Source organism: Neolamprologus multifasciatus, chromosome 5 (genome assembly GCF_963576455.1).
Source record: "Neolamprologus multifasciatus chromosome 5, fNeoMul1.2, whole genome shotgun sequence".
Classification (NCBI taxonomy): domain Eukaryota; kingdom Metazoa; phylum Chordata; class Actinopteri; order Cichliformes; family Cichlidae; genus Neolamprologus; species Neolamprologus multifasciatus.
The window spans coordinates 2,473,343-2,496,812 of record NC_140443.1 but is presented as its reverse complement, the minus strand read 5'-3'; the positions used below and the strand labels follow the sequence as shown (position 1 = coordinate 2,496,812).

At 45.4% G+C, this 23,470-nt stretch overlaps 1 protein-coding gene across 3 annotated transcripts; it reads right to left on the bottom strand.

Annotated features, from left to right (window-relative positions):
• Nucleotides 1–901: 901 nt before the first annotated feature.
• Nucleotides 902–22,195, bottom strand: LOC146517775 (DDB1- and CUL4-associated factor 1-like). 3 transcript variants are annotated; one of them, XM_085160385.1, is made up of 30 exons: nucleotides 21,990–22,195; nucleotides 19,959–20,155; nucleotides 19,768–19,844; nucleotides 19,575–19,648; nucleotides 17,528–17,641; nucleotides 16,989–17,126; nucleotides 16,006–16,614; nucleotides 15,754–15,855; nucleotides 12,749–12,907; nucleotides 12,482–12,661; nucleotides 12,273–12,382; nucleotides 11,997–12,096; nucleotides 10,278–10,447; nucleotides 9,981–10,105; nucleotides 9,482–9,558; nucleotides 9,040–9,204; nucleotides 8,751–8,906; nucleotides 7,464–8,105; nucleotides 7,106–7,383; nucleotides 6,817–7,015; nucleotides 6,439–6,521; nucleotides 5,247–5,331; nucleotides 4,843–5,076; nucleotides 4,298–4,391; nucleotides 4,095–4,199; nucleotides 2,782–2,855; nucleotides 2,621–2,710; nucleotides 2,092–2,250; nucleotides 1,321–1,441; nucleotides 902–1,149 (listed from the first exon to the last, which is right to left on the bottom strand). In XM_085160385.1, exons 2-30 carry the CDS (start codon nucleotides 20,147–20,149, stop codon nucleotides 1,079–1,081), a joined length of 4,782 nt encoding a protein of 1,593 aa, XP_085016511.1. In that variant the 5' UTR covers nucleotides 20,150–20,155; nucleotides 21,990–22,195; the 3' UTR covers nucleotides 902–1,078. The 3 variants fall into 3 exon arrangements, with proteins under 3 accessions (XP_085016511.1, XP_085016512.1, XP_085016510.1); XM_085160386.1 differs by lacking the exon at nucleotides 21,990–22,195 and adding an exon at nucleotides 21,618–21,975 and having other exon boundaries at nucleotides 1,305–1,441; XM_085160384.1 differs by lacking the exon at nucleotides 21,990–22,195 and adding an exon at nucleotides 21,618–21,975.
• Nucleotides 22,196–23,470: the final 1,275 nt, after the last annotated feature.

Genomic DNA, 23,470 nt, shown 5'->3' with positions numbered 1-23,470 from the left:
TTAAACCTCACCAGGATTCACCTCCAACGCTTCAACCACCTTTAGAGATCATTTGTGTGGGAATTAAATCCTCTGAGGTGCTTTCCTCCAACCATCACAGATTCAACTTCAACCACAGCATCCTGAAGTTGGCTGGTCAGCTGTGGTGGGCCGCTCTCGCCTCAGCTTCCAGTAGTTGTCCTTCTCTTTGACCCAGAGTCATCGGGAAGCTCTTACCCCAAATCTTCAGGCCTTTGTTTTCCCCTCCCGGCTTCTCACTGCTCCGCTCTTCAGTGAGATCCAAACTTAAAGGACTGGGAATCGTCAACAACCCTCTTTAAACCAGCCTTTTCCTGCTGGTCCAGTACAAGCTGTTGGTCTTTGCTCCAGTCTGTCTCTGCTGCTTCCTCAGTCCTCCAACTCTGCAGTTAGTTTTTACCAGGACAATCAAACTGAACCCTGACACAGGAAGTGCCTTTCAGTACTGCTCGAGCACACAGTCCTGAGAACAGAAGCCCCGCCCACCTGCTGTTCAACCCATCTGTTTGACAGGAGCAGCCAATAAGAAGAAGGCTGGCCTAAATCCATCCAGTTAAAAACATCCAATCTTTAAATCTGTAGAAAATAACCTCAACACTTTATTGTGTATATTAAAGAATTTTTTCTTTTTACACCAATAACTGCTTTTATATGAATATTAAGCTCAAAGCTATAATCACATTAAATGTAAAGACTGCTCACGGCTTCAGAGTTGAAAGGACTTGAAAAACTACAGCTTGTGTTTCTGTCTCGTTTCATAGTTCAGACAAAGCTGGTACTGATCAATAACGAGGAGAAAAAGATGTTTCACAGCAGGTAAAAATACCCAAAATAATTCAAAAACTCAATATTCAACCCAGAGGAAGAAAACCAAGTCTGCACATCTGAGGCCCCAAAAACTCTGGGAAATATTTATTCGTCATCTCTCTCAAATTTAAAAAATATATATTAGAGAAACAGAATATTGCAGAAATTTGATTTGCATACGAGCGTGTTCACAGTCAAGCTGCCTGCTTAAGAGAAACGAGCATTTAAACAGGTACGAATGAGAACGCTGAGGTCAGGAGAACCATCGGTCGTGGAGGTCACGGATGGACTGGATCAAGTCGTCATCGGACGCTTCAGAGAGAACTGCAACACACACACACACACACGTGCATCATTTTTAACAACATTATATTCTGAAATGTACTTATGCAGGCTGTTTTTGCAGATTCGGTGTCCTCGGCGCCCGGATGTGAGTTTGTAAAAAGCTCGAAGGTAAAACAGACTTAAAGCAAACAAACCTGGATCATCACTCACTTTCTGATCCGTCAGCGTCGAACGGCTCCGAGCCGTCGATGACGCTCTCCCAGTCTTCTGAGTCGTTGTTGTCGTTGCTGTCGTTGTCATCATCGCTGTCGCCGGCCAGAAGATCGGCGATCTGAGCGTGAAAGGAAAAAACGATTAGTCTCACCAGTCTCACCAGTGCAGTCTGAACTGTGAGGACCAGAGAAGACGTGAAACTCTGAAAAACAAATAACTTTTTTTAATGACTCAAACTGATTTTTCTCCTCTGACGCGAGGGAAGCCGTCACATCATTTCAGTTTGGAAGTAACGTCCAGCACGGACTGTTTTTAGTGCCGCCGCCTCCAAGCTGGACTCAAGTTTACAAAGAACACACGTCGCATGAATGATGATGAAGCGCAGCCTCCAAGAACGCACTCTCCCATCTGACTACAGCAGGCGGTGAGGTGCGTTCAATGTCTCTGTTAATTTGAGTCCCATGAATATGTGAAATAAGCTAAAGAAGCATTATTGTTTTAATGTAACTGCTTTTATTTTAGATATTAGTCGTCACGACGACAACGCCGAGTGAGCTCAGAATAAATCATCCATAAACAAAATAAATTTTACTAATATGAACAACAAGTTCTTCTATAAATCATATTTACTATAAGAAAATAAAGTTAAACAAAACAAGACATTTATATATTCAGTAAACTATCAAAGTGTTGTCTTCATCAATTCTTTCACAGAAAAGTGAAAAATAAAAGAAGCTGATTGGACGATGGATTTAGGGGGTCGGGTACCTCTTCGTCTCTGGGCGAGTCGGCTTGTTCCTCGTTCTCTGCCTCGTTGTTATTGGCCAGCTCCTCTATGAGCGGGTCTGTGTCCAAGTCGTCGTCGTCGTCGTCGTCATCATCGTCATCGGAGTCAGAGGAATCGTCATCGTCCTGATCTTCGTCATCCTGGAAGAGCACAGAATAAATTTAAAAAAATGAACTCGATCACGACGACGACAGCAACGAAAGGAAGTTTCTCAGTAAAACAAGTTTCACAGATAATAATAATTAAATCAAAGAGCAGAAAAGAAAGCATCAAAAGTAAGAGAAGAAGAAGCTTTTGGATAAAACTGCTCATCTCCACTTCAGGTCGGCTCCCTGAGCAGTCGAATAGACTTCAATTAAAAATAAAAAGCTGTGGTCACAGTGACGGGACACCGTGGACTCTTTCCCTGAAAGCAGCTGTTGTAGAGACCCAGCTGTCAGAGATGAGCCTCCACGTGAAGGTCGGGTCGTCGCAGACAAAAGAAAACAAAGCTGCTCAGCAAACGCTCACCTGATCGTCGTCGTCTCCCTCCTCGGCGAGTTTCTGGCGTCCCACCTCGTACAGACGACACACTGTGTCCAAGCCCACTGCGTCCTGGTTCTGCAGAGTAAACGCATCACGTTAGCACGTCTGCAACAATAAACCCTCTGATAGCGCGGATGCTGAAGTACCTCGATGACAGCCAGGTAGCAGTCCTTGGTGTCTGTACACAGGTCAAAGATGTTCCTCTTCACGTCCACAGTGGCTGAAAAACAAAAACATCATGAAGCTCGAGCTCTTCAAACCTCGGCGCGTAAAAGCAGGAGGAGCAGCTAAGAAGCCTGGCAGGTCAGCACCAACCTGACCTTTAAAATAAAATCAAACACATATGAGAAAACACATGTATATATTAGGGGCGGGTTTTGATAATCGATTTATTGATTAAAATCGATTCTAGCTTGGATAACGTGATATCGAATTATTAAAATCCTGAATCTATTTTTTATTATAAATTTAATTTGCCCGAAACGCCAGAATCTCAGCTTAAACCTCACAAATTTTCAACAACCACCAAACAGCTAAAACAGTAACTGAGAGCAGGAACACGGATTCTGCACAAAGACGTGAACACAAAGCGCCGACGCATCAGAATCAGCGAGCTGTCGCCTTTCTCACGGTCGGGCTGAAAACTGACAGCTCGCTGATTCTGATGCGTCGGCGGCTCCGCGCTTTGTGTTCACGCCCTTTTTACGCTGATTCTGAAGCTGCAGGTTTGATCTCTCCAAACAATATTGACCGAACCAGCAGCAAAAGAAGATCCAAACTTCGCTTCACATAAACATCGTCATGACCTCACTCTGACTTTTGCTGTTTTGCAGCCACCACGATAAAAGTTGCACAGCTCTCTCTCTCTCTGTACTTCAACAACAGTTTCTCGTCTAAAAATCTGTTTTCTGCATTATTCGCTTGCTTGTTACGCACAAGTTGTTTACAGGCTGTCGGCCTTTTATTTACTTCCAAAGAGAAAACCTCATTTCTGCTGTTCAACAGGCTTCTGAACAATTTTTAACTTTTTAAAATTATGCAAAACTGCAAAACGCTAAGTCTCTAATCAAACCTCTGTAACTTTGCTCTGCTTCACGTCAGCAGCATCAGGTAATGTTCAGATGTTCATTAATGTTTTTCTTTCGTTTTTGATCGACTGCAGAATATTTTTATAAATCCCAGAACAGGAAAACCTCCTTCATGTTTTTCTGTTTCATCCTCAGCTACTTTGACACAAAGGCGTCTGCTGTGATGCTCACACCTTTGATAAAGTCTCACAGGTGTCAGCTTCCTTTCTATAGATATAAAAATATGGAAATGTACTGATGCATGATCTGAATCATAATATTTCTGACTGTCTGAGGCAAAATTCCCCAGATTGAATCGATTCTAGAAATCAGTGACGATCCCCAGTATATATGCTGTATTTGACCAACAGTGACAGGAAGTGAAGCCTTACTGATGGGCTTGTAGTCCGTAGCATCGAAGGTTCTAAAGGACGAGCCGAAGGGACCCTTCATCTGCTGATCCATCGCGTCGTCCTCATCGTCGGCCTGGAGCATAGCTGCGTGCGAGAGCGGGAAGAGGGAAAAACATCGTACGTCAGAGCGGCGATTCGGCCCCTCGCTGTGCTCGTAATGACTCGGACGCGTGAGCTCATACCTCCGTACATGATGGTGGCGTTGCTGTTGAAGACCACCCTGCACTGGTCCAGGGCGGGGACGGTGTGCAGCAGGTGGAAGGTCCTCAGGTCCCACTGACGCCTGCTGTCAAGGAACACGACTACGACACGACAGGAGGCGACGCAGAAACGCGTGCAGCTCGTTTTGTTACAGCTGCGATCAATAATCTTAAACTTTGACTAGAGTTTTGGAGACTGTGAGGCCCAAACTGACATTATGGTTTATCAGGTAATATGCACTAAAAATATTAAAGGCCATGTTTTTTTAAGCAGGGTAAACTGGGACGAGGCTGCTCAGGTGATTCTCTTCTACTGCGGGCAGCAGATTCTCCTGTTTCATTAAACCAGCAGCATTAATGACCAGAAACATGCAGGCCTCAGCGTGTGAACAGCTCCTTTGCGTACACATGTCATTAACTGGGCCCAGAATGTTTTTTTAAACGACCCGTTTCCTTTTAAGAATATTTTTTGCAGTAAAAGAAAGAAGAAGAAAGAAAAGACGGCCTCTGGCAGCATCAGAGGATACGATCTCCGTGTTGACGATGACTTCCAGGCCGTTGGGGTGGAAGACCCCGCTGATGTTCATGTTGAACTTGTCGAACTTGTGGATGGCCCGCGACGCCCGCACGTCCCACAGCACGCCGTCGTTTAGCACCAGGTCGTCAGTGGGGTTGAAGGTGGCGCAGTTCCTCTTGTAGTTGTTGGCCAGGGCGGGGTCGTTCAGGGTCAGGGTCTTCTGACCCGTCTGGATGTCGTAGATCTTCAGGACACGGAGACAAACGATCAGAATCAAATGATCTACGGTTTCCTGCTGTCAGCAGTTTAAATGCAAAAGATTTTTAATTTAAGGGATTCCAGTTTTATCAACATCAACTCTTCTTCTACTGTTGTGATGAGAGGAGGCAGAACAGAACATTTTGGGCAACCTACGTTTGCGACTTGGTCTTTGGTGCCGACGACTCGGTCCTGAGAGAGTTTACTGAACTCCACGTAGTGATCGTCTGCGAAGGAGTTTCTGAAGGGAAAAAGACGCATCACAGTCCAGACCTCAGCGTGTCTGTGCAGTGTAGACTAGGGATGCACCGATACCGATACTGTATCAGGGCCGATACTGTAAAATGTGTGTGTACTCATACTCGTAAAAGTTAACCGATACCATGAACCAATACCAACTTATTTCATTAGTCAGAGGGTGGCTTGTCATTTCTGTTGTAGTTTTTTAGATTGGCCACTAGGGGGACATCTCGCGCTAAACAGGCACAGGGTTAGGCGAGTGAGACTGGCGGCTCCAGATAAAAAAGAGAAACTGGAGGCTGCTGTAGCTAGGCTAAACAAAATGTCAGCAGTGTGGAACAGCCAACTTTAACTCAGGTTTTGGAAAAGCGAAGAAAAATGTCAAGAGAAAATCCACGGGCAGTTTAAATAACAGAGACTCTGACTCATTTTATCGCTCTGGATGACCAGCCAATGCCGGTCGTGGAAAACATAGGATTGCACCGTCTTCTCAGCATACTCGAGCTGCGATATGAAATTCCCAGCCGCCCACACATCAGGGAGATAATGGTGCCAAAACTTTCTGAAGAGGTAAAGACAAGCAGAGTGTGCGCGATGTCAGTCCTTGGTTTAACGGCACAGTGGACTGATGATCCACGGGCAGATGGAGAGTTCGTCAATGCCAAATACTTTTGTTATTTTGTTTGTTTACAATATGGACACTCTGCAAAAATTTAAAAGTTTATTTTATTCCGAACAGAAGTGTTTATTTATTATTCTGAAAGCTCGAGACAGTGCCAATAGTTCAGTGATATTTTGTTAAATTACAATGTGGAGACTCTGCAATAATTTAACAGAAGTGCTTATTTTTCACTTGAAATTTTTTTGTGGTCATTTTTATTAAGATTTTATTTTTTATCAGCAGAGAATAAAATAAAACGTGTCTTCCAATTCATTGCATTTGTGTGTGTGTGTGGTAGAAGTATCAGGTTTTGTACTCTGTATCGGCAAGTACTCAGATCCAAGTATCGGTATCGTATTGGTTTGAAAAAATTGGTATCGTTGCATCCCTAGTGTATACATAAGAGTGTAAAATTAAAAGTGAAGTGTGAGGCTGTGTCGGTTTCACTTTTTGATGAAGACTCCATCCATGCTCCACAGAGCCGACAGAGGGACGCTCCAGGAGGCAGAGGTGAGCAGCAGTTTCCCATCCTAAGAAGCACAAACGTTACTTTCTAACAGCAGCACAAAAAGAGCCGAGGCTGCAGCCGCTATTCATAACAAAACTGAGTCAGCTCAGGTAGTCGAGGACGCCGCAGTGCCTGCAGATCAGCACCAACACCACCAGACGTCTTCTTACATCAGAAACTCAAATATACTGAGTGCAGATGTGTCCCTGACCCGGTCGACGACCGTAGCCTCAGATAAAAAGAGCATTAAATATGCAAATGTTTGGGAAACGTTGTGCAGGATAACAACAGGTGTGTTTAAATGCTCGTGCAGATACCCTGGAGGGCTCGAGGTGTGTGATGGCGGACGTGTGGCAGGTGTAGTTGGCCGCCTCGTCTCCCGAGAGGACGTTGTAGAACTTGAGGTGGCCGGAGCAGGTTCCCAGCATCAGGAAACGCTCGCAGGCTGAGAAGGCACAGCAGGTGAAGCCGCTCTCGTCTCCGTCGCCCTCGTGGAACACCGACATCGGACGAAACCTCGACGAAGGGGTGGAGAAGCAGAGGTCGATTTTAAACAGAAAATAAGCTAAATAACCGTTTTTGCTGCACGGCGAGTCCGTTCTTTACCTGCTGAATATCAGATGTCTATCCAGACACGCTCGGTCCACGCCTCCGTATTTGGGGTACAGCACCCTGGCGCCCAGGCGGGCGGTGAAGTTGGGAGAGGCTTGGCGTCTCTGCTTGGGCTCCGGGCAGCGGTGCGGCGTGAAAAGAGAGAAAGGGGGGCACGTGGTGACCGGGTTGGGGCAGCGGGCGTGTTGTTCCCTCAGGTACTCGGTGATGATGCTGTCGAGCGTTGGAGGGGAAGGAAGGTGGCGTTCCAGCTGCTTCTTCATTGCTGGAGTCTGACAGAGAGGGAAAGACAGAGCAGCTGAGCTTAGGCGTGTCTGTGCGAGCGCCGCGATGATGCTGATCGAAGCCTGACCTGTATGAAAGCTCCGTGATCCGACTTCTGCTTCAGTGCACGGAGCTTTTTCCCTGAGCTGCACGGGGCCGCCGGACGTTCCCGTGAAAACAAAATCCGGCCAAGTGGATACGGGCCCTGTCCCTGAGGTGAAGGATGAGGAAGAGGAGGGGGAGGGGGGTGGGCAGAGGAGCACGAAGGGTGAGGAGGTGCCAGGGGTCGAGAAGAAGAGGGGCAAGGAGCAACAGAAGCACCTGAGGACACGGGAGAGGCTCCAACATGGCTGCCGATACGCGCCGCGATCCCACCCGCTAACCTGCAAGTCCTGGGTACCGCTGAGGCGGGGGGCGGGGGGGTGACGCAGCAAGGGGAGGGGTTTGGACAGAGGGTCGCTGCGGGTAAATTGGCCTCCCTGACGAGCGTGTTCGCCGTGTCGTGAAGCCCTTTGGCCGCGAGGTGGTTCCTGATCAGAACGAGGAGCTCCCTCTCGGAAAACGTGATGCGCGATTGGGCGACCACGTTGGCCCTCTGCAGGCGAGCCAGCGACACGTCCGTGCCCATGAGAAGAGGTTTGCCGGACACCCGCTCGGTCAGCTCGGCGGCGAAGCGGCAGAAGCGGACGTGCTCGCTTCGTTTGTCCTGCAGCACGGGCTCCTTCATCAGCTGGAGACAGAAAACAGAGCATGAACACCTCCACCCTGCCTCCATCTGCAGCATCGCTATAACTGCACCACACCAGTCTGTTAAACCTTCATGCATCAGGTCGCTTTGAGGCGTCTACATCATCAGTTTCCTGAAAAACCTGAATAAACGACATAAAATTGCCGGATGAAGCAGAAATGACTCATTTATGCAAATCGATTTTTTTTCCTCTCCGGTTTCAAAAGATTCAAATTTTCTGGCCTCAGAGTTTAAAAAACGTCTATACACCAATATTCAAATTTTACTTGGGCCTCATTATGCTTTGCATGCCTGTCTGCTTTGTTATAATGCAGGCTGCTGACACCAATTACCGCCCACGTTTTCTATAAAGAGGGCAGCGTGTTGCAGGCCAACGAGCAGCTGTGGAAGGACTGAACGCTGCTAACACTTCCTGCAGAAAAGCCTTTAGTAAGAGTAAAGTAATAGTTTATTAACAACTTTAAGTGCGTATGAAAAGGTCGCAGCGAAGCCTTTCAGAAGATGACCGTTTGCAGATGCATGTAAACTGATTTCTGCACACAGTGAGGCGAGGAAAGCGCACTCAGCGGCTTCGTCGCCACTGTCCCGACACCCTAAACTTCAGTCTTCAGCTACACCTGTGCGCACCTGCTGAATTTGGCTCCTGGTGAAGAGCGGCAGCTTGCTGATGATCTGTCTGATGGCGGAGCTGCGAGAGAGTCCGACCAGAGCTTTGCAGGCGAGCGCGCGGATCAGGTCGGCGTCCGTGATGGGCGTCTTCACTGACAGCAGGGACAGCAGCACCTGGAGACGACGCGAGGAACACGAACAGCATTTCGCTTTCAGGTGATCTCTTATTTACAACAGGGGTCACCACAGCGGGTCTCCTCCCGGGATCAAACCGGGAAAACTCCCACTGCTCGTCTGCTGCTCTTACCTTTATCCCATTGTTGTTCTGCACCACCTGCCACATGTGGGCCAACACCCTGTTGTGAGGGGTGGGGGGCTGCTGGGGATGGAGTAATGGCTTAAGCGGGGTAACGGCAAAAGCCCCCACAGAGTTCAGGCTCTGGTCAGGGGCGCACACGCAGTTTATTATCACCTGTGACGATTTTAGAGAGGAAGAGAGGAAACGAAAGACAAATTTTCATCAGGCTGCTGCACAAACGCTGCATCTGAAACACTTTTACCTGATAAAATAGTTTAAACAGAGCTGATCTCTGCAAATACGCCTTTAAAGTTTGTTTCTAAGGAGGGACGTCTGAGACCTCACAGCCTGATCTAATGAGTCATAACGTGCTGATCCTTCGTGAAACCCTTTTTCTGGAGGTTATCAAAGTCGGGAGAATCTCATTAACATATTCAAAGCTTCTCCTTACTTGCAGTGCAGACTTCTGGATCTCAGCATCGTTGACAAACACCTCGCCCTCTGCCACGCCCAGAATGATGCTCATACCTGAAGCAGAGGTGAGAGTCACGCACAGAACAAGGTTAACAAAATCTCTCAGTTACAGTGGATCGTTTGTGCTTTTCCTCATTTACTGTCACATGAATGTTTATGAATGTTAATCATTTTAAGGTTTAGAGATCGAGTAAGCCAGGCTGCTCCGAGCGCCCAGTTTGATCTACTCTTGGATCTGCATCATGTCCATGAGCAGGAGGACATCCCTAAAACGATCAGCTGTGAGCACAGAAGCCCCACCCACCCTCTGTCCAAGCTTTCTGTTTGAGAGTGGCAACCAATCAGAAGACAGTTGGATTGTGTGTAAGATTCATAAGGATTATTTCAAATCCTGAATCGTTCAATGTTACACGGAGCTGGAAACAATCAGAACAGTTTTAGCAGCACTAGAGGAGAAAACGATCAGATTTACTGACCCACAGTGGAAACGGGGGACCTGGCTTCATCCTGAACTTCTACGGTTTCTGCCAGGACCAGCTGGACTTTAGGAACCACCGTCAGGATGGAGAGGATGTCCAGAGCGTAGCGCACAGTGTCACTCCTGGTGACAAAAAAAAAGAAAAAGACTCCAGTTACACATCAGTGCTGCGTACGAAGACAAGAGCAACACAGAAACACAAAGTAAGCAACGCTGCTTTTCCACCGACTCCTTTCTGTGTCATAAAAACTCCCACCGAGTGCTCGCAGCGTGCAGGTATGTGCGTGAGGGTTACCTGCCAAAGTAAGTCCTCCAGTCGCAGGCTGTAGATATGAGCTGCAGCATTAAGGGCACACAGGCCAACTTGTAGAAGACCTCGACCGGCTCCCAGTGGAGCTGAGGAGGCCCGCACTCGATGAGAAACTCCATCATCTCAATAATCTGCTCTCTGCTGTACGAATAGGCCTGAAAGCAGGAAGACGCAGACTTTCATGAGTATATGAAGCCAAGAGCCAAAGTTAAATGTCACGACTGCTACGTCCATCTTTTATATTCAGTCTGTGCTCAGTGTTTGAACACCTCGCATTTATATCATAAACATTGTTCATTTAAATTGTCATTTAGAGCAAACAAACAGCTTCTCTGAGGTCATCATTTTACGTATTTTGAAGCATCACTACTTATAGGTGAACATGAAACAGCTTATCTGCTTACAGCCACATTTTAATGTTAAAATCCACATATTTAAATATTTACCGTAATTGTCGGGCTATAAGCCGCTACTTTTTGCACAAGCTTTGAACCCTGCGGCTTTTAGTCAGGTGGCTTTTCTATGGATTGTCCATGATTTTTGTGATATCGTAAGACGATTTGTTTTGTTTGTTCCGCTGTTGTACGGCACTACGTTGCCTGGCGGAAGGATCGGGGTTCAAGAGTGGTATGTTGGTCACATGTCCGTCCGCCAGGCAACGTAGTGCCGTACAAGTAGCGCGCAAAAAAAAACTTCAAAGTAGCGCTACTCGTTCAGCGCGAGGCGTAGATGACGAGCGGCGATAAACTTGCGAAAAGCAAGTTATGCTCAACTCCACCGGTGGATTCTGACAGCGTGGAAAAGTGTGAAAACATCCACGATCACCAACGGATTTCGAAGGGCTGGACTGCTGCATGATGGAGACACCGCCACGGCCCTTCAGAGGGTGTTCGACTCTGACACTGACAACGAGGATTTGTTTGGTTTTGAAAGTGACAACGAAGGAGAGAAGCGGAGAGTGGATGACGAAGCCATCCTGAGCCTGTTCGTATCCGACACTGGAGAAGAGGACTTTGGTGGTTTTAGTGCAGGAAGAAGAGAAAGATGGTGAATGACTGACTTTTCTTCTTGTTAAAGCCGTGTCACTGCACCTGAGCCTAAAAGGGAGTCCGAATCTATTTTTCTGGTGTGCTGTAGGTTATTGTTATGTACTACATTTGTTACTCGTTTATGAAGCACAGTACATGTTTCGTACTTGTATTTACCCCTGCTTGTGCATATACCTAAAAGGTTGTGCAAATATGTACCCGTAACTTGTTTTTCAAAATATTAATAAAAGGGGCGTGTCTCCAAACAGCCATCTCTTTGCTGACAATTTGCTTTGTGCATATTCTCTTAGATATGATAAGTCAACATTGAAACACCTGCAGCTTTTAGTCAGGTGGCTAATGTATGTACAAAACAGGATTTCCCCTGATTTTAGCAGCTAATATTCAGGTGCGCTTTGTAGTCCGGGAAATACGGTAAATCCAGATCAAATGTGATTAAGAGTTGCGTTATAAGGCTGTCCTTCTCTTACAAACACAGAACCAGGCTAAGAAAGGCAGCGAGTCACATGATGATCACAGAACTATAAAACACAACGTTTCAGATCAAAAGCAGGAGGCTCGTCAGCATTTTCATCTTCACTGACAAGAAGGGAAATCTGTTGTTGCGGTTTAAATAAAAAAAGCACAGCAACGACTCACAAACTCCATCGAGTACCTTGTAAAACGGCTGCTGGGGAATGACGATACCGCCGTCCGACGCGTGCAGGGACTGCTTCACCTGCTCGGTCTTCACGGCGAGGTGAGCCTCGAAGTACCTTCACAAAGTAATCGATAATCAATGAGTGTGTTTTCAAACTTTAACACAAGCAGAGAGGAACTGCCTGCATGTTGAGACTGTGAAGAGCATTTATTTACTTCTACCCGGCAACACAAATATCTAAATAAAGCATGGCTGCTATGTCAGATAAGAATTTTCCACCCATCGTTTCACCTGCGCAGCGCCATGCAGGTGTGTTTGGCGGTCTGCCTGCTGGAGAACACCTGGTCATCGCTCAGCCTGGACATCTCGCTCTCCATGTTCAGGATCTCCAGAGTGCTGATCTACAGGCAGAGGAGACGATGCTAAAAGTGTCCGATCGAAAGAAACAGTTACTTCTGAAAATAGTTTAAATCATTTAAGAGTAAAGATTCGCGGCTGACCAGGTTGACGAGCCTGCGGAGGCCGTCCTGCTGGTCGAACAGCTGCAGCACCGCTCGGAAAGAAAAGGAGATGGAGAAAAACATGGTGGCGTGGCAGACGCCCGACGCGTGGGACGACTCCAGCAGCCACAGCGCGTAGGACACCGTGTCGGACAGCACGCCGTCGGGCAGCGTGCACACCTGCAAACACAGGACGCCGTTCACCATGACTGAGCTACGGTTGCTGTAATAATCCTGCACACGATAAGAAGAGCGTTTTAGCTTTACCCGCTCCATGGCGTCTTGGTTATACGCCAGGTAGTAGAGGCAGAGAGAAACTCCGGTCGCTGCCATCGACGGCCTCGGGATCTCCAGGAGTTTCTGCACTCCTCCGTGAGCGATGAACTCTGCGGCAAACTTCTTATGGAGGAGCAGCGAGGCGAGATACTGACGAGAGAGCAACGACACAGTGAGGCTGCAAACAGCGAACGTCGGTTTATCAGATGACACGGTGCTGCAAATATAACGAGGAGGATTTAAAGAACCACAGTGAGTGGGTTTACTGATAAACTGATGTTACTGACAAGGGGAAAACGATTTAATTTCATCTTAAAAATAAGATTTACTCATTCAAAACAAAACAAAATCATATAAAAATGTAATATTTGGGTTTTTTCCTGTCTAAAAAATAAGTTCTCCTTTTCAGTTTGTTTTGCTTTAATCAACAATCCCTAAACTGGCATAGAAATGGACAAAAACATTAATAATATTAATCATCATCACCACCACACACGACTACGACTGAAACAAGAGTAAATAAACATGCAGCAGTCTTCCAACATCTGCCCTGTAACATTCACAGCTTCACCTACGTGAGATTCTGCATCAGCTACCAATTTAAATATAAGACATTTACATTTAATGTCATTTTAATTTCCTTTTACTCTGGTGAAGAATTACTGAACGCCAGAGGCAGCAATTACCTATTAGGGCTGCCACGGTTAGTCGACTAGTCACGATTACGTCGACTATCAAAATCGTCGACGACTGATTTAATAGTCGACGCGTCGTTTGAAGCTTTGTAAGATCACAAAAGACGCAGGAATAAGTAGTAGGATTTAAGAGTGTAATAACGGACTGAAACAGAAGATGGCAGCACTGCATGTACAAGGATGCCAGCTGCCGTTAAACCCCGAAGAAGAAGAAGAAGCTGTGTCCCAGAATTCATAGCGCGGCCCAGCTCAGTTTCCAACAATGGCGGCAGCTAGTTAGTTTTAATATTACTCTTATTATTCTTTCTGGGTCACAAAATAAACGTTTAACATATTTTTAGGCGAGAATGTAGCTGTGTAAACCTCAAATATCTGCTCAGTTTATCAAGACACCACATATTTTCAAAAGCGCTCCGACGTTTTCGGAGACGTCTGTTACCCACTAGCTCGATAGCTAGCCGGGGGCTAGGCTAACTAGAGCCGTGAGAACACCGGACTCCCGGCAGATTGTTTTCAAACCCACCGCCGTCTTTCGCTACTCAGGTTAAACATGATATATAAGTCACTTAGATAACTTAAACATGTTATTGTTTGGCTTTTTTTTTTAGTATTTTATTTGTTCCTGAGTAAATCGGTTTGGCTGAGATTAAAGTTAGTTTTTACACAGCTGAATAAACGTCAAGCAGACAGCTGATTATCAGAAGTGTGAGATGCTGGAGAATTTACTCCGGTGTCCTGTTATATTTTAGATAGCAAGGAGTTTATTAAACTTCACCAAAACAATCTGCAAATTTCATTAAAATTTAATAAACTGTCATCTTGTCTTTATTTTTAGTTAGCACAGACCTTAAACACTTAAAGCTGTAAGCTAATGATAGTTATATAAGAGCAGATGCTGCTGGTGCAATAATCTGTACGTTTTACGTCTAATGGATGATGATCTGATTAGTCGACTAATCGCAAAAATAATCGGTGACTAGTCGACTATCAGAATAATCATTTGTGGCAGCCCTAGTTTCATGACATTAAAAATGAAACAAACTGTGGTGATGGGGCTGAGAGCCACCCACAGAGGTCTGGATTATCTTTCACACACAGACGCTCGGACTCAGCGGGGAGGGGCTGCACTGACAAACAAGGCGAAACGTGATCTGAGCTGCTGAGAGGCTCATTAAAGCATCTCGATATAAAGATTTACTGCTTTTACTGAGCTAAAGATCTGCTTAAGATCACTAAAAACCTCTCAGTAAGTTACATTAGTAAAATAAACATACACCACGTTCTGTCACAATAAGGTTGGGAAAGTGATGCAAACTTGTAACACAATCAGAACACACAAACATACATGTTGCTTTAAGGCAGCTGTTCAAACACGTAGTAACAAATGTATCAATGAACATGGAACAAAATAACTGAATTACAATTATCTAACAGCAAGTGACCAAACAGATGCTGACACACTGGAAGGACTTGCTCTGTCTGAGCATGATGTATGAGTATAATATATAATAGTGGTGCAACGGATCAAAAATCTCACGCTTCGGATCAATTTTCAGATCAGCAAAAAAGAAAAAAATTTAACATAACTTATTAACTTTTTAACAATTTTTTGGCCTATTAAAAACATTCAACTCAAGACTCATTCCACACAATTATATAAAAACGAATTAAGGTGCAGTACAGGGCTTGTATCTACCACTCCGCTGTGATATAACGAGCGGTCACGGTCACGTAGCTTTCCGTTGCCCTGGAGATCCACCTGTTTGCAGTTGGGCAACAGAAGATGCCTGGGACAGCTCAGCCATAACTTTAAGCTTGTCCTGCTCATACATGCCTGGAACGATCTTGTCACTGAAGTGGACGCGCAACGAGATATCATATGTGGCTCAAGCACGTTCATCACAGTTTAAACCCCTGTTTAACAGAATACGGCCTCCCGTCTGCAGCTAAACTAGTAGCTTCTGTAACAGCTTTAGCCGGTCGGACTGGGCAGCAAAGGGCTGCTTAAATACCGCAAACCCCTCTGCTCCTCCACTTGGACCATAACTATCTCTTGACAGACTGACCACGTGCACCATAAGCATACTTTGTTTCCTTTGTTTTCGAATCTTCGGATCACGTGCCTGCCGACCGTGGAGTGGGATCGGTTCGGATTACGGATCAACCGTGATCCGCTGCACCGCTAATATACACGCATGTACGAACGCTTTACTCAGGTTGCATCAAAGCACAAAATCATCCACAGCATTTCATAAAATTCCCTCCACATTCATTTTTTAAAAGCAACGCCGTCATCCTTACCAGCAGGGCGTCGAAGGTGAGCTGGACGTTGTTGGTCTGTCTGAGGTCGATGTAGTTCATCAGCAGCGACCGCGTGTCCAGCTGCATGAAGACAGCCAGCAGCTGCACACAAGGAGAAGCATCTATTCAATTTAAAGGGAAACTGAACTGACCGTTAATCATGTTCACAGAAGGAAAGCACTACAGCAAGCAGGAAACGTTGTTGTTAAAATTATTTGCATTCACCAAACAGTTTCAGATTCGCACGCCTACCTCCTGGTAATCTCCGAGCGGGGTCAGATACTGCAGGATGAGCCGCTGCTCCATGGCCGGGCTCAGCGGTGAAAGGCGGAAGTCGGTGCCGATCATCACGGAGCTCATCTCAGACCATGAGGAGGTGCTGGCCGGCTGTTCGCTGGCCTCGGTCCTCTCTGCGTCCTCTCCACTCCTGTCCGAAGAGTTGGCAAAGTTCAGTTTCTGCTTTGCCTTCCTCCCGTTCTCCTTTATAGCCCGTTTCTTCCCTCCACCTCTTCCTCCCTGCATGTCTTCCGTCTCCCTGGACGCAGAGTCCGGAGCGACTTGGTAAACGAAGCCCGGCAGCAGTCGGGCGGAGCTGCTGCTGCGGCCGCCGTTCTTCTGAGCTGAGCCGAGCAGAGACGTGGGTTTGGTGTTGGATGTGGTCCTGCTGCTCTCCCCGGCTCTTTCATTTCTCGCCTCTTCCTCCATCTCCATCGTGTCTTGCTGGGCCGTTGTGACGCTTGAGGTTTGTGCAGTTTCAGCCTGAGAGTCCTGAGGTAGATTCTCTGAGGTGTGGGTGGCACTAAAGTGACTCGTGGCCTGTTGAGACTGCAGCTCGTGCAACCGCTTGATCATAACCGGCACCTGGAGGATGAGGAAACTCAGATTTTATGACGCTGATGCAAAAACTCTGAAAATCAAGCACAAAGACTGTATATAAAAGATTACAGCCATTACAGACTTCCTGCTTTATGAAGGTGAAACAGACTTTTAACCCCAGGACGCTGCACACTCGATGCACTAATAACATGTTTGCTGCTGGTCTATGCATGCAGCACATTAACAAAACTAACCAGCATTAGCTGATAACGTAGCACGCCGTCCTCTCATCCAAACATCGTCACTTCCAAACTACAAAATGCTAAAAGGGATCCAAATGTGGAATCTAGAACCCTGTGGATCATGTCGCAACAGCCATCTCCATCTTTTACATACAGTCTTTAATTACTGCCACCCACCAGCTGAGCGTTCTCTTCTCTGTAGTTGGCCGCCACTTCCTGGTTGCTCATGGCTCGGGCCAGCAGACCCGTGGCGTAGACACACAGCGGGCGCTCTGCTTCGCGAGCCCAGCCGAACAACCTTTCAGCCAGACCCTCCTGCACAGAGAGCACAGGTGAGCACAGAACAGGAACAGCCGATCAGAAACCAGCGCTGCTCACAGGAGTCGGAAACCTTTCAATAAATGTCTCTGTGATAATTACTCAAATTAATTATTCCCATATTTCCTACAGAACAACCATCACTTCCTCTTTAATCGACACAGCAAAAACTTTTTCAAACGCATCATCATGAAAAGAAATGCACATCCATATACTGTCATTTATTAGAACTGTATAAACTAACAAATCCTCTAACTCCACATGGACCACCACCAAACATGTGATCCCATCATAGTAAAATATTTTTAGGACACTTTATAGACGTATCAATAATTTTGTTTTGAACGCACACACCAGCTCTATAATCTAACAGCGATTTATGTCTAAATAATGTTTACCTTCTCTTGGAAGACGACGGCCGTCTCCAGGCCCGGGCAAATGTTCTGAAGCAGGCGGCAGGCAGCTGTGTTGAGGCTGTGTTCCCTGCTGGTCATTATGTACGTGTCCAGCAGCTGCGAAACACACAAAAACAAACTTACAGTGGAGCACAGACTGTGCAGCTACCTGCTCGAGACAACGTTCACTGGCCTCATTTCTAAACTGTGGACACGTGATGGGGCTGTAAAGAAAGGAGAGTGAACGAAGACTTTGTCTATTAAAGCAGATTTGCTTGATTCCCAGTTTAAAACGACAGATCTGGTTCATTTTCTCACTGCGCAAATTATGGTAAATGGCCTGTATTTGTATGGCGCTTTACTCAGTCCCTGAGGACCCCAAAGCGCTTTACACTACATTCAGTCATTCACCCATTCACACACTGGTGATGGCAGCTACATTGTAGCAACAATGTAGCAATGTGGCTACATTGTAGCAACAATGTAGCAATGTGGCTACATTGTAGCAACAATGTAGCAATGTGGCTACATTGTAGCAACAATGTAGCAATGTGGCTACATTGTAGCAACAATGTAGCAATGTGGCTACATTGTAGCAACAATGTAGCAATGTGGCTACATTGTAGCAACAATGTAGCAATGTGGCTACATTGTAGCAACAATGTAGCAATGTGGCTACATTGTAGCAACAATGTAGCAATGTGGCTACATTGTAGCAACAATGTAGCAATGTGGCTACATTGTAGCAACAATGTAGCAATGTGGCTACATTGTAGCTACAATGTAGCAATGTGGCTACATTGTAGCTACAATGTAGCAATGTGGCTACATTGTAGCTACAATGTAGCAATGTGGCTACATTGTAGCTACAATGTAGCAATGTGGCTACATTGTAGCCACAGCCACCCTGGGGCGCACTGACAGAGGCGAGGCTGCCGGACACTGGCGCCACCGGGCCCTCTGACCACCACCAGTAGGCAAACATGGGGTATCTTGTATAAATTATGTATAAAGCAACACACAAAACGGAGATACAGTTTGAAGAGGGAACTAAATTTAAAACATCTCTGTATCAAACAACACTGAAAACTTTCTGCACCTGTGTGTGTGTGTGTGTGGCGTGAAGCTGTGGAACAAAGTGAAGAACTGAAGCAATGTCCCAGCATGCCTCAGTTTAAACAGCGGCTCAAATATACAGTTTTTGCAAAGTACGGGGAGGAGGCGGGGCTCTGATCAGGCGTTCTCACCACTACTTTCACAATAATGATGTGTATATGTGTGTGTTTGTGTGTGTGTGCACAAGTATGCTTATATAAGTATATATATGTCATGATCCTGGGCCATGTTGGTCCGGTATTCTTAGTTTTCGTGTGTTTTGTTCTTTATTTATGCCCTGGTTTCTAGGTTGTTCTGTTAAGTTGTTCCTTATTTGTGACTTTTACCCCCTGTGTGCGCCTCTGTGTATCTGTGAGCCCTCGTCTCCCCTCCTTGTGTTTCATTCAATGTTTTCCCCAGCCCGTTATGTCTGTGCTCTCTCTCTCCTCCTGTCTGAACCTCTGTGTACTTCCTGTTTTACTTTGACAGTCTCTCGTCAGTACGCGTCATGTTGCGTTCACTCCTCCTCCGTGAGCTTGCGTTTGGGTCCTCATCTACCTCCACACAGCCAGTTCATGACAATATATATGTAAATGTGTATATCTTTTGACGTGTTACTGGGGTTATAAAATTAATAATAAATAAATAATACATGTAACAAATTGTAATGAAGATTTTCTGATGAGCAGGGCATAAACAGGAAGACAAAGTGCTTTTGCTTTGTTTGTGTCATTTTCCTCTGTTGTTGTTGTTGTTATACTATTTTAACATGTTCAAAATAAAGATTCAATATCATACTATCCTGGCACCAGCTAAAGGCTTAAATAGCTGCTGGGTGGAGCTTCTGTACTCAAAGCATGAAGCCTGATAAGGCTGCCCCAGCTGACGGCGCACCCTTGGAACCACACTCCATCATTTGGTTTACAAAAGGACAAAAACAAGCAGCAGCCCTTACTGCATTAGTGAAGTCATCGTTCATAAAGAGCATCTTCAGGAGTTGTCCCAGCATGCAGTCAGGGTCCGCCCGTCCTGCAACGTTAGACGCGAGTCACAAAAGTCTGAACAATTTGAATGATTGGTTGATGAAATCATTTTACAGAACCGAGTGTGGAAAACACGCAACAGAGGCCAGAGGGTCCAGGACTCACCTGGATGACGGTCATCAAACGGATCCGGGTCTGCTTTGTGATACTCTCCCGTCTCTTTCTCAATCAGCTCCGATATTCTGCAGAAAACACACTGATGAGACAGAGTTTCTACTCTAGATGGACCCACAGACTCAGACTGAGAGGCTCTGACGTCACACGTCATCTGCGTCGCTAAGAGCTTAAAAAAAAACCTGTTTAAGATGGACACCAGCTGCTCTGTGGGGCCTCTCTGTGCTTCTTCCCATTCGTCGAGCATTGCGGAGAGATCCGCCTTTGAATCAACAGCCATGGCAACCGCCATGGCAGCTGACACGGCACTCGATAACGCAGACGTCAAGGCGGCCGCGATGGCGGCCGATTGCTCTTCGTCTGCAGAAGACATTGCTGCCTGGAAGAGAGGAAGAGGAGGAGGCAGATCATTCAGTTATTCAGTGCTGTATTAGATGTGGAGCTAAAGTTAAAGAGAAAAATACTTTTGTACAGTTTTATTCATCATAGACACTTCAGGCTGGTGCTGTGATGGTATGAAGGTCATCTGAGTAATGTTGCTGATCATGTGCATCCCCTTATGACCACAGTGTGCCATCGTCTGATGGCTGATTCCAGCAGGATAACGCACCGTGTCACAAAACTCTGCAGCAGCCGTGTGACGCCGTCGTGTCAACATGGACCAAAAGTGTCTCCAGCAGTTTGTCGATGCTGAGACGCCTTAATAGCATTGATTCAAAGTGGAACTGTGGAGCGTGACTTCAACAAGTGAGCAAAACTGGATCACATTTAATTAAAACCACAAGCATGTGACTTTAAACTAAATTAAACCCAAACAACAGAAACTGATTAAAATCCTGCTGATTTTACTTTGGGGGATGGATGAAAGTGTGAGTGGATAAAAATACAAAATTCTATTTAATTTAATTGAAAAGACTAGAATAATATCTGTTTATGGCCTGGTTTGGTTCACATGAAATAAAAGACACTAATTCTGTCTTCCTTACACCAGCTCCCCATAAGGTTTAATGTTCGGTTTAAAATCCTGGTGATGTGTCCTCCATGGTCAGAAGCCTCCATATAGCAGTGAGTTACTAAAACCATCCATGTGGTTTAAATGTCAGACGATTAACGCTCAGAGGCTGCATCAAGGTCCAGCTAAAGACAAAAGGAGAGCAGTTTTGTGGTTGTGGAACTTGCTTCCATTGGACATAAGCTCTGTGGACTTTATTTAGTTTTCGTACCATATTAACTGCTGTATGTGTTCTGTATTGTGAAGCACTTGTGAGTTTTGTACTTGAGAAGCATATAAATAAGCCTTACTTACTTAAAAACCTGCTAATGCCTTTTCTGATTAAACTGTACGAGTATGCAAAATCCTGAATTGTTTTTTAAGTCCTAATTGTGCTGAACATGACCCAGCATGCATCTTTATGACATTTTTTTAAATTATGAAGAGTTCTGATATAAATTATAACAAAGACAAGTAAAAATTAACTTTTTTTAGGACTTTTTCAAACTTCCTAACTTCTTCTGTCATCAAATCCACTCGGTGCTTGTTCAAATACTGAGGTACAACACCTTCAAAGATTGTGTTGAAAGAGCCGTTAGGAAGTTGCTGCTTTTAATTTCATTTCAAATGTTTTTTAAATATTATTTTTCAAGCAAAACGTGTATGTAAACTGACATCGTAGGAGGCACTCGGGTCATTTAAAAAGCCTCATTCTGCGGAAAAATCCAGAGGTGAGCGGAGATGTTATATTTGCTACGATACGTGTTGTTGGTCAAACCGCACTTTGAGCGCTGTAAGCACAGTCGAACCTGCTGCTGTCCGACCAACAACGGCAGGCTTTGTAACTCACCAGCCGCCGTCTCAGAGAGGCTCTGCGCTGAGGCATGACGGGAGGCTTCTTCACACAAACACAGCTGTGACAGCTGGAAACACCTGTGCACCAACAGGTGGACTCTGCACGGATATCGGGCTCAGGGGTTAGAGGGTAAGTTCAGCCCGGCTAGCAGTTAGCAAACTCGGCTAACTCGCTCTAACTCGACTCGCATCTTTTTGTTTATTTTATTTTTGTCAGACTGCCCTCCCCCCGTCACCCTGTCCCTCCCTCCGGGTTCCACCGCGACGAGATAAGGCGCCAAGCCCCTCTGAGCGCACTGGAAGCGGCGCTGTGCGGCAGCCGCATGTCGGACACAGCTAGCTTCTGTGAGTTTCGCACGTCACTCACCTGAGTAGCAGCTTCCTCTGCGCTCCGCTGCCTCCGCGGTACAAACTCTCACAGCTCAGCCTCACAGCAGCAGCTCGAACCGCGCCGACACTCAACGTTTCACGAGAAAAAAAACTTTCACGTTTATTTTCAAACTTCTCCCGGCGGCCGCACACGACGTCAACAGAACGAGTCGACGTTAGATGACGAAACACAGGCGACGCTCTCCCTGGGACTTGTAGTTCAAAGTTCCTGTCCCACCAAAAGGACTATGCCACAGTGTTTCACGACATCTGACCCCCCTACCGCTGGATCCTGCGGTTTCCTCTGTTGAACAGATCCGTGTCCCCGCCAAAAACAAGAAAGACAACCGTGACGTTGCTTACTGGAATAATTTATACTGAGACCTGGAGTGGAAGAAAAGTTGGACATTACCAACAAAGTAAAGGAAATATATTTTAAAGTCATTCGTCGTTTTTACCCCACCATAACTTTTCTTGTACGATGTTTAAAAAAACACATTTATGTTAACTGTTCATGTCAGAAAGAGGATATTTCTCACCTATACTGGTCCTGCTTATGTACTAATTATTTCTGGCAAGATTTTTGTTGTTTCTTTTATCTATTCTGACTGTTATGCAAATTATTGTTTGGCTTTTTTGATTACTCTGCAAATGGGGCTAACAAAATTTATTTGAAAATTTTATATACATCTTCAAGGGCCCAGTAGACGACTTTTTAATGGTCAACCCAACCTCAAGGGGCATAATATCAGCCTTGTACAATTTAATTTCCAATGTTTCCTCTTTAGTAGCTGCTATCAAATCTAAATGGGAACAGGACCTTACCTTTCATATTACGGATGAACTGTGGGCCTCTATCCTTGGCCAGGTTCTGTGTTTTCGGTTTAGTTGGGCAGCAGGCTGCCAATTATTTGTTGTTTAATGGTTAGGGTGGGAAAAAGACTGAAAGTTTGAAGCATTTTGTATTATTGTATACATGCATTGAAACGTTTGTTTAATAAAAAGACCTTTGAAAGAAATTTCATATACATAAATCCATTTTTTTAAATACAAAACTGTTTTTTCAGTGATTTTTAAATGAAACCAGACAATATTTTAAAACTATACAACGTTCACATAATATAAAAGCAATTAAAACTGTAAACTTATGCTTCTTGTTTAATATCTTGTGATTCAACCCCTACCCTGTGTCCTCTGACATTGTCTTTTGCTCATTTAATTCTGTAATGTTTGAATTGCTAATAAAGATTAAAAAAAACCTTGCAGTTCTTCATGTGATGAAGCAGAAAGAGGTTCCCAGACTGCTGGATGGATTTGATTTTATTCACAACCAGTGATGGGAATAACGGAGTTAATATTACTTTCTAGTATCAGCTGTATGGGCTCAAATTGTGGTCATAAGTATTTTGTACTTGTAAATCAGGATTTGTGTGTGTGAAAAAGATTTGTGTGTGGACTTTGCCAAAAAATACGTGTGAA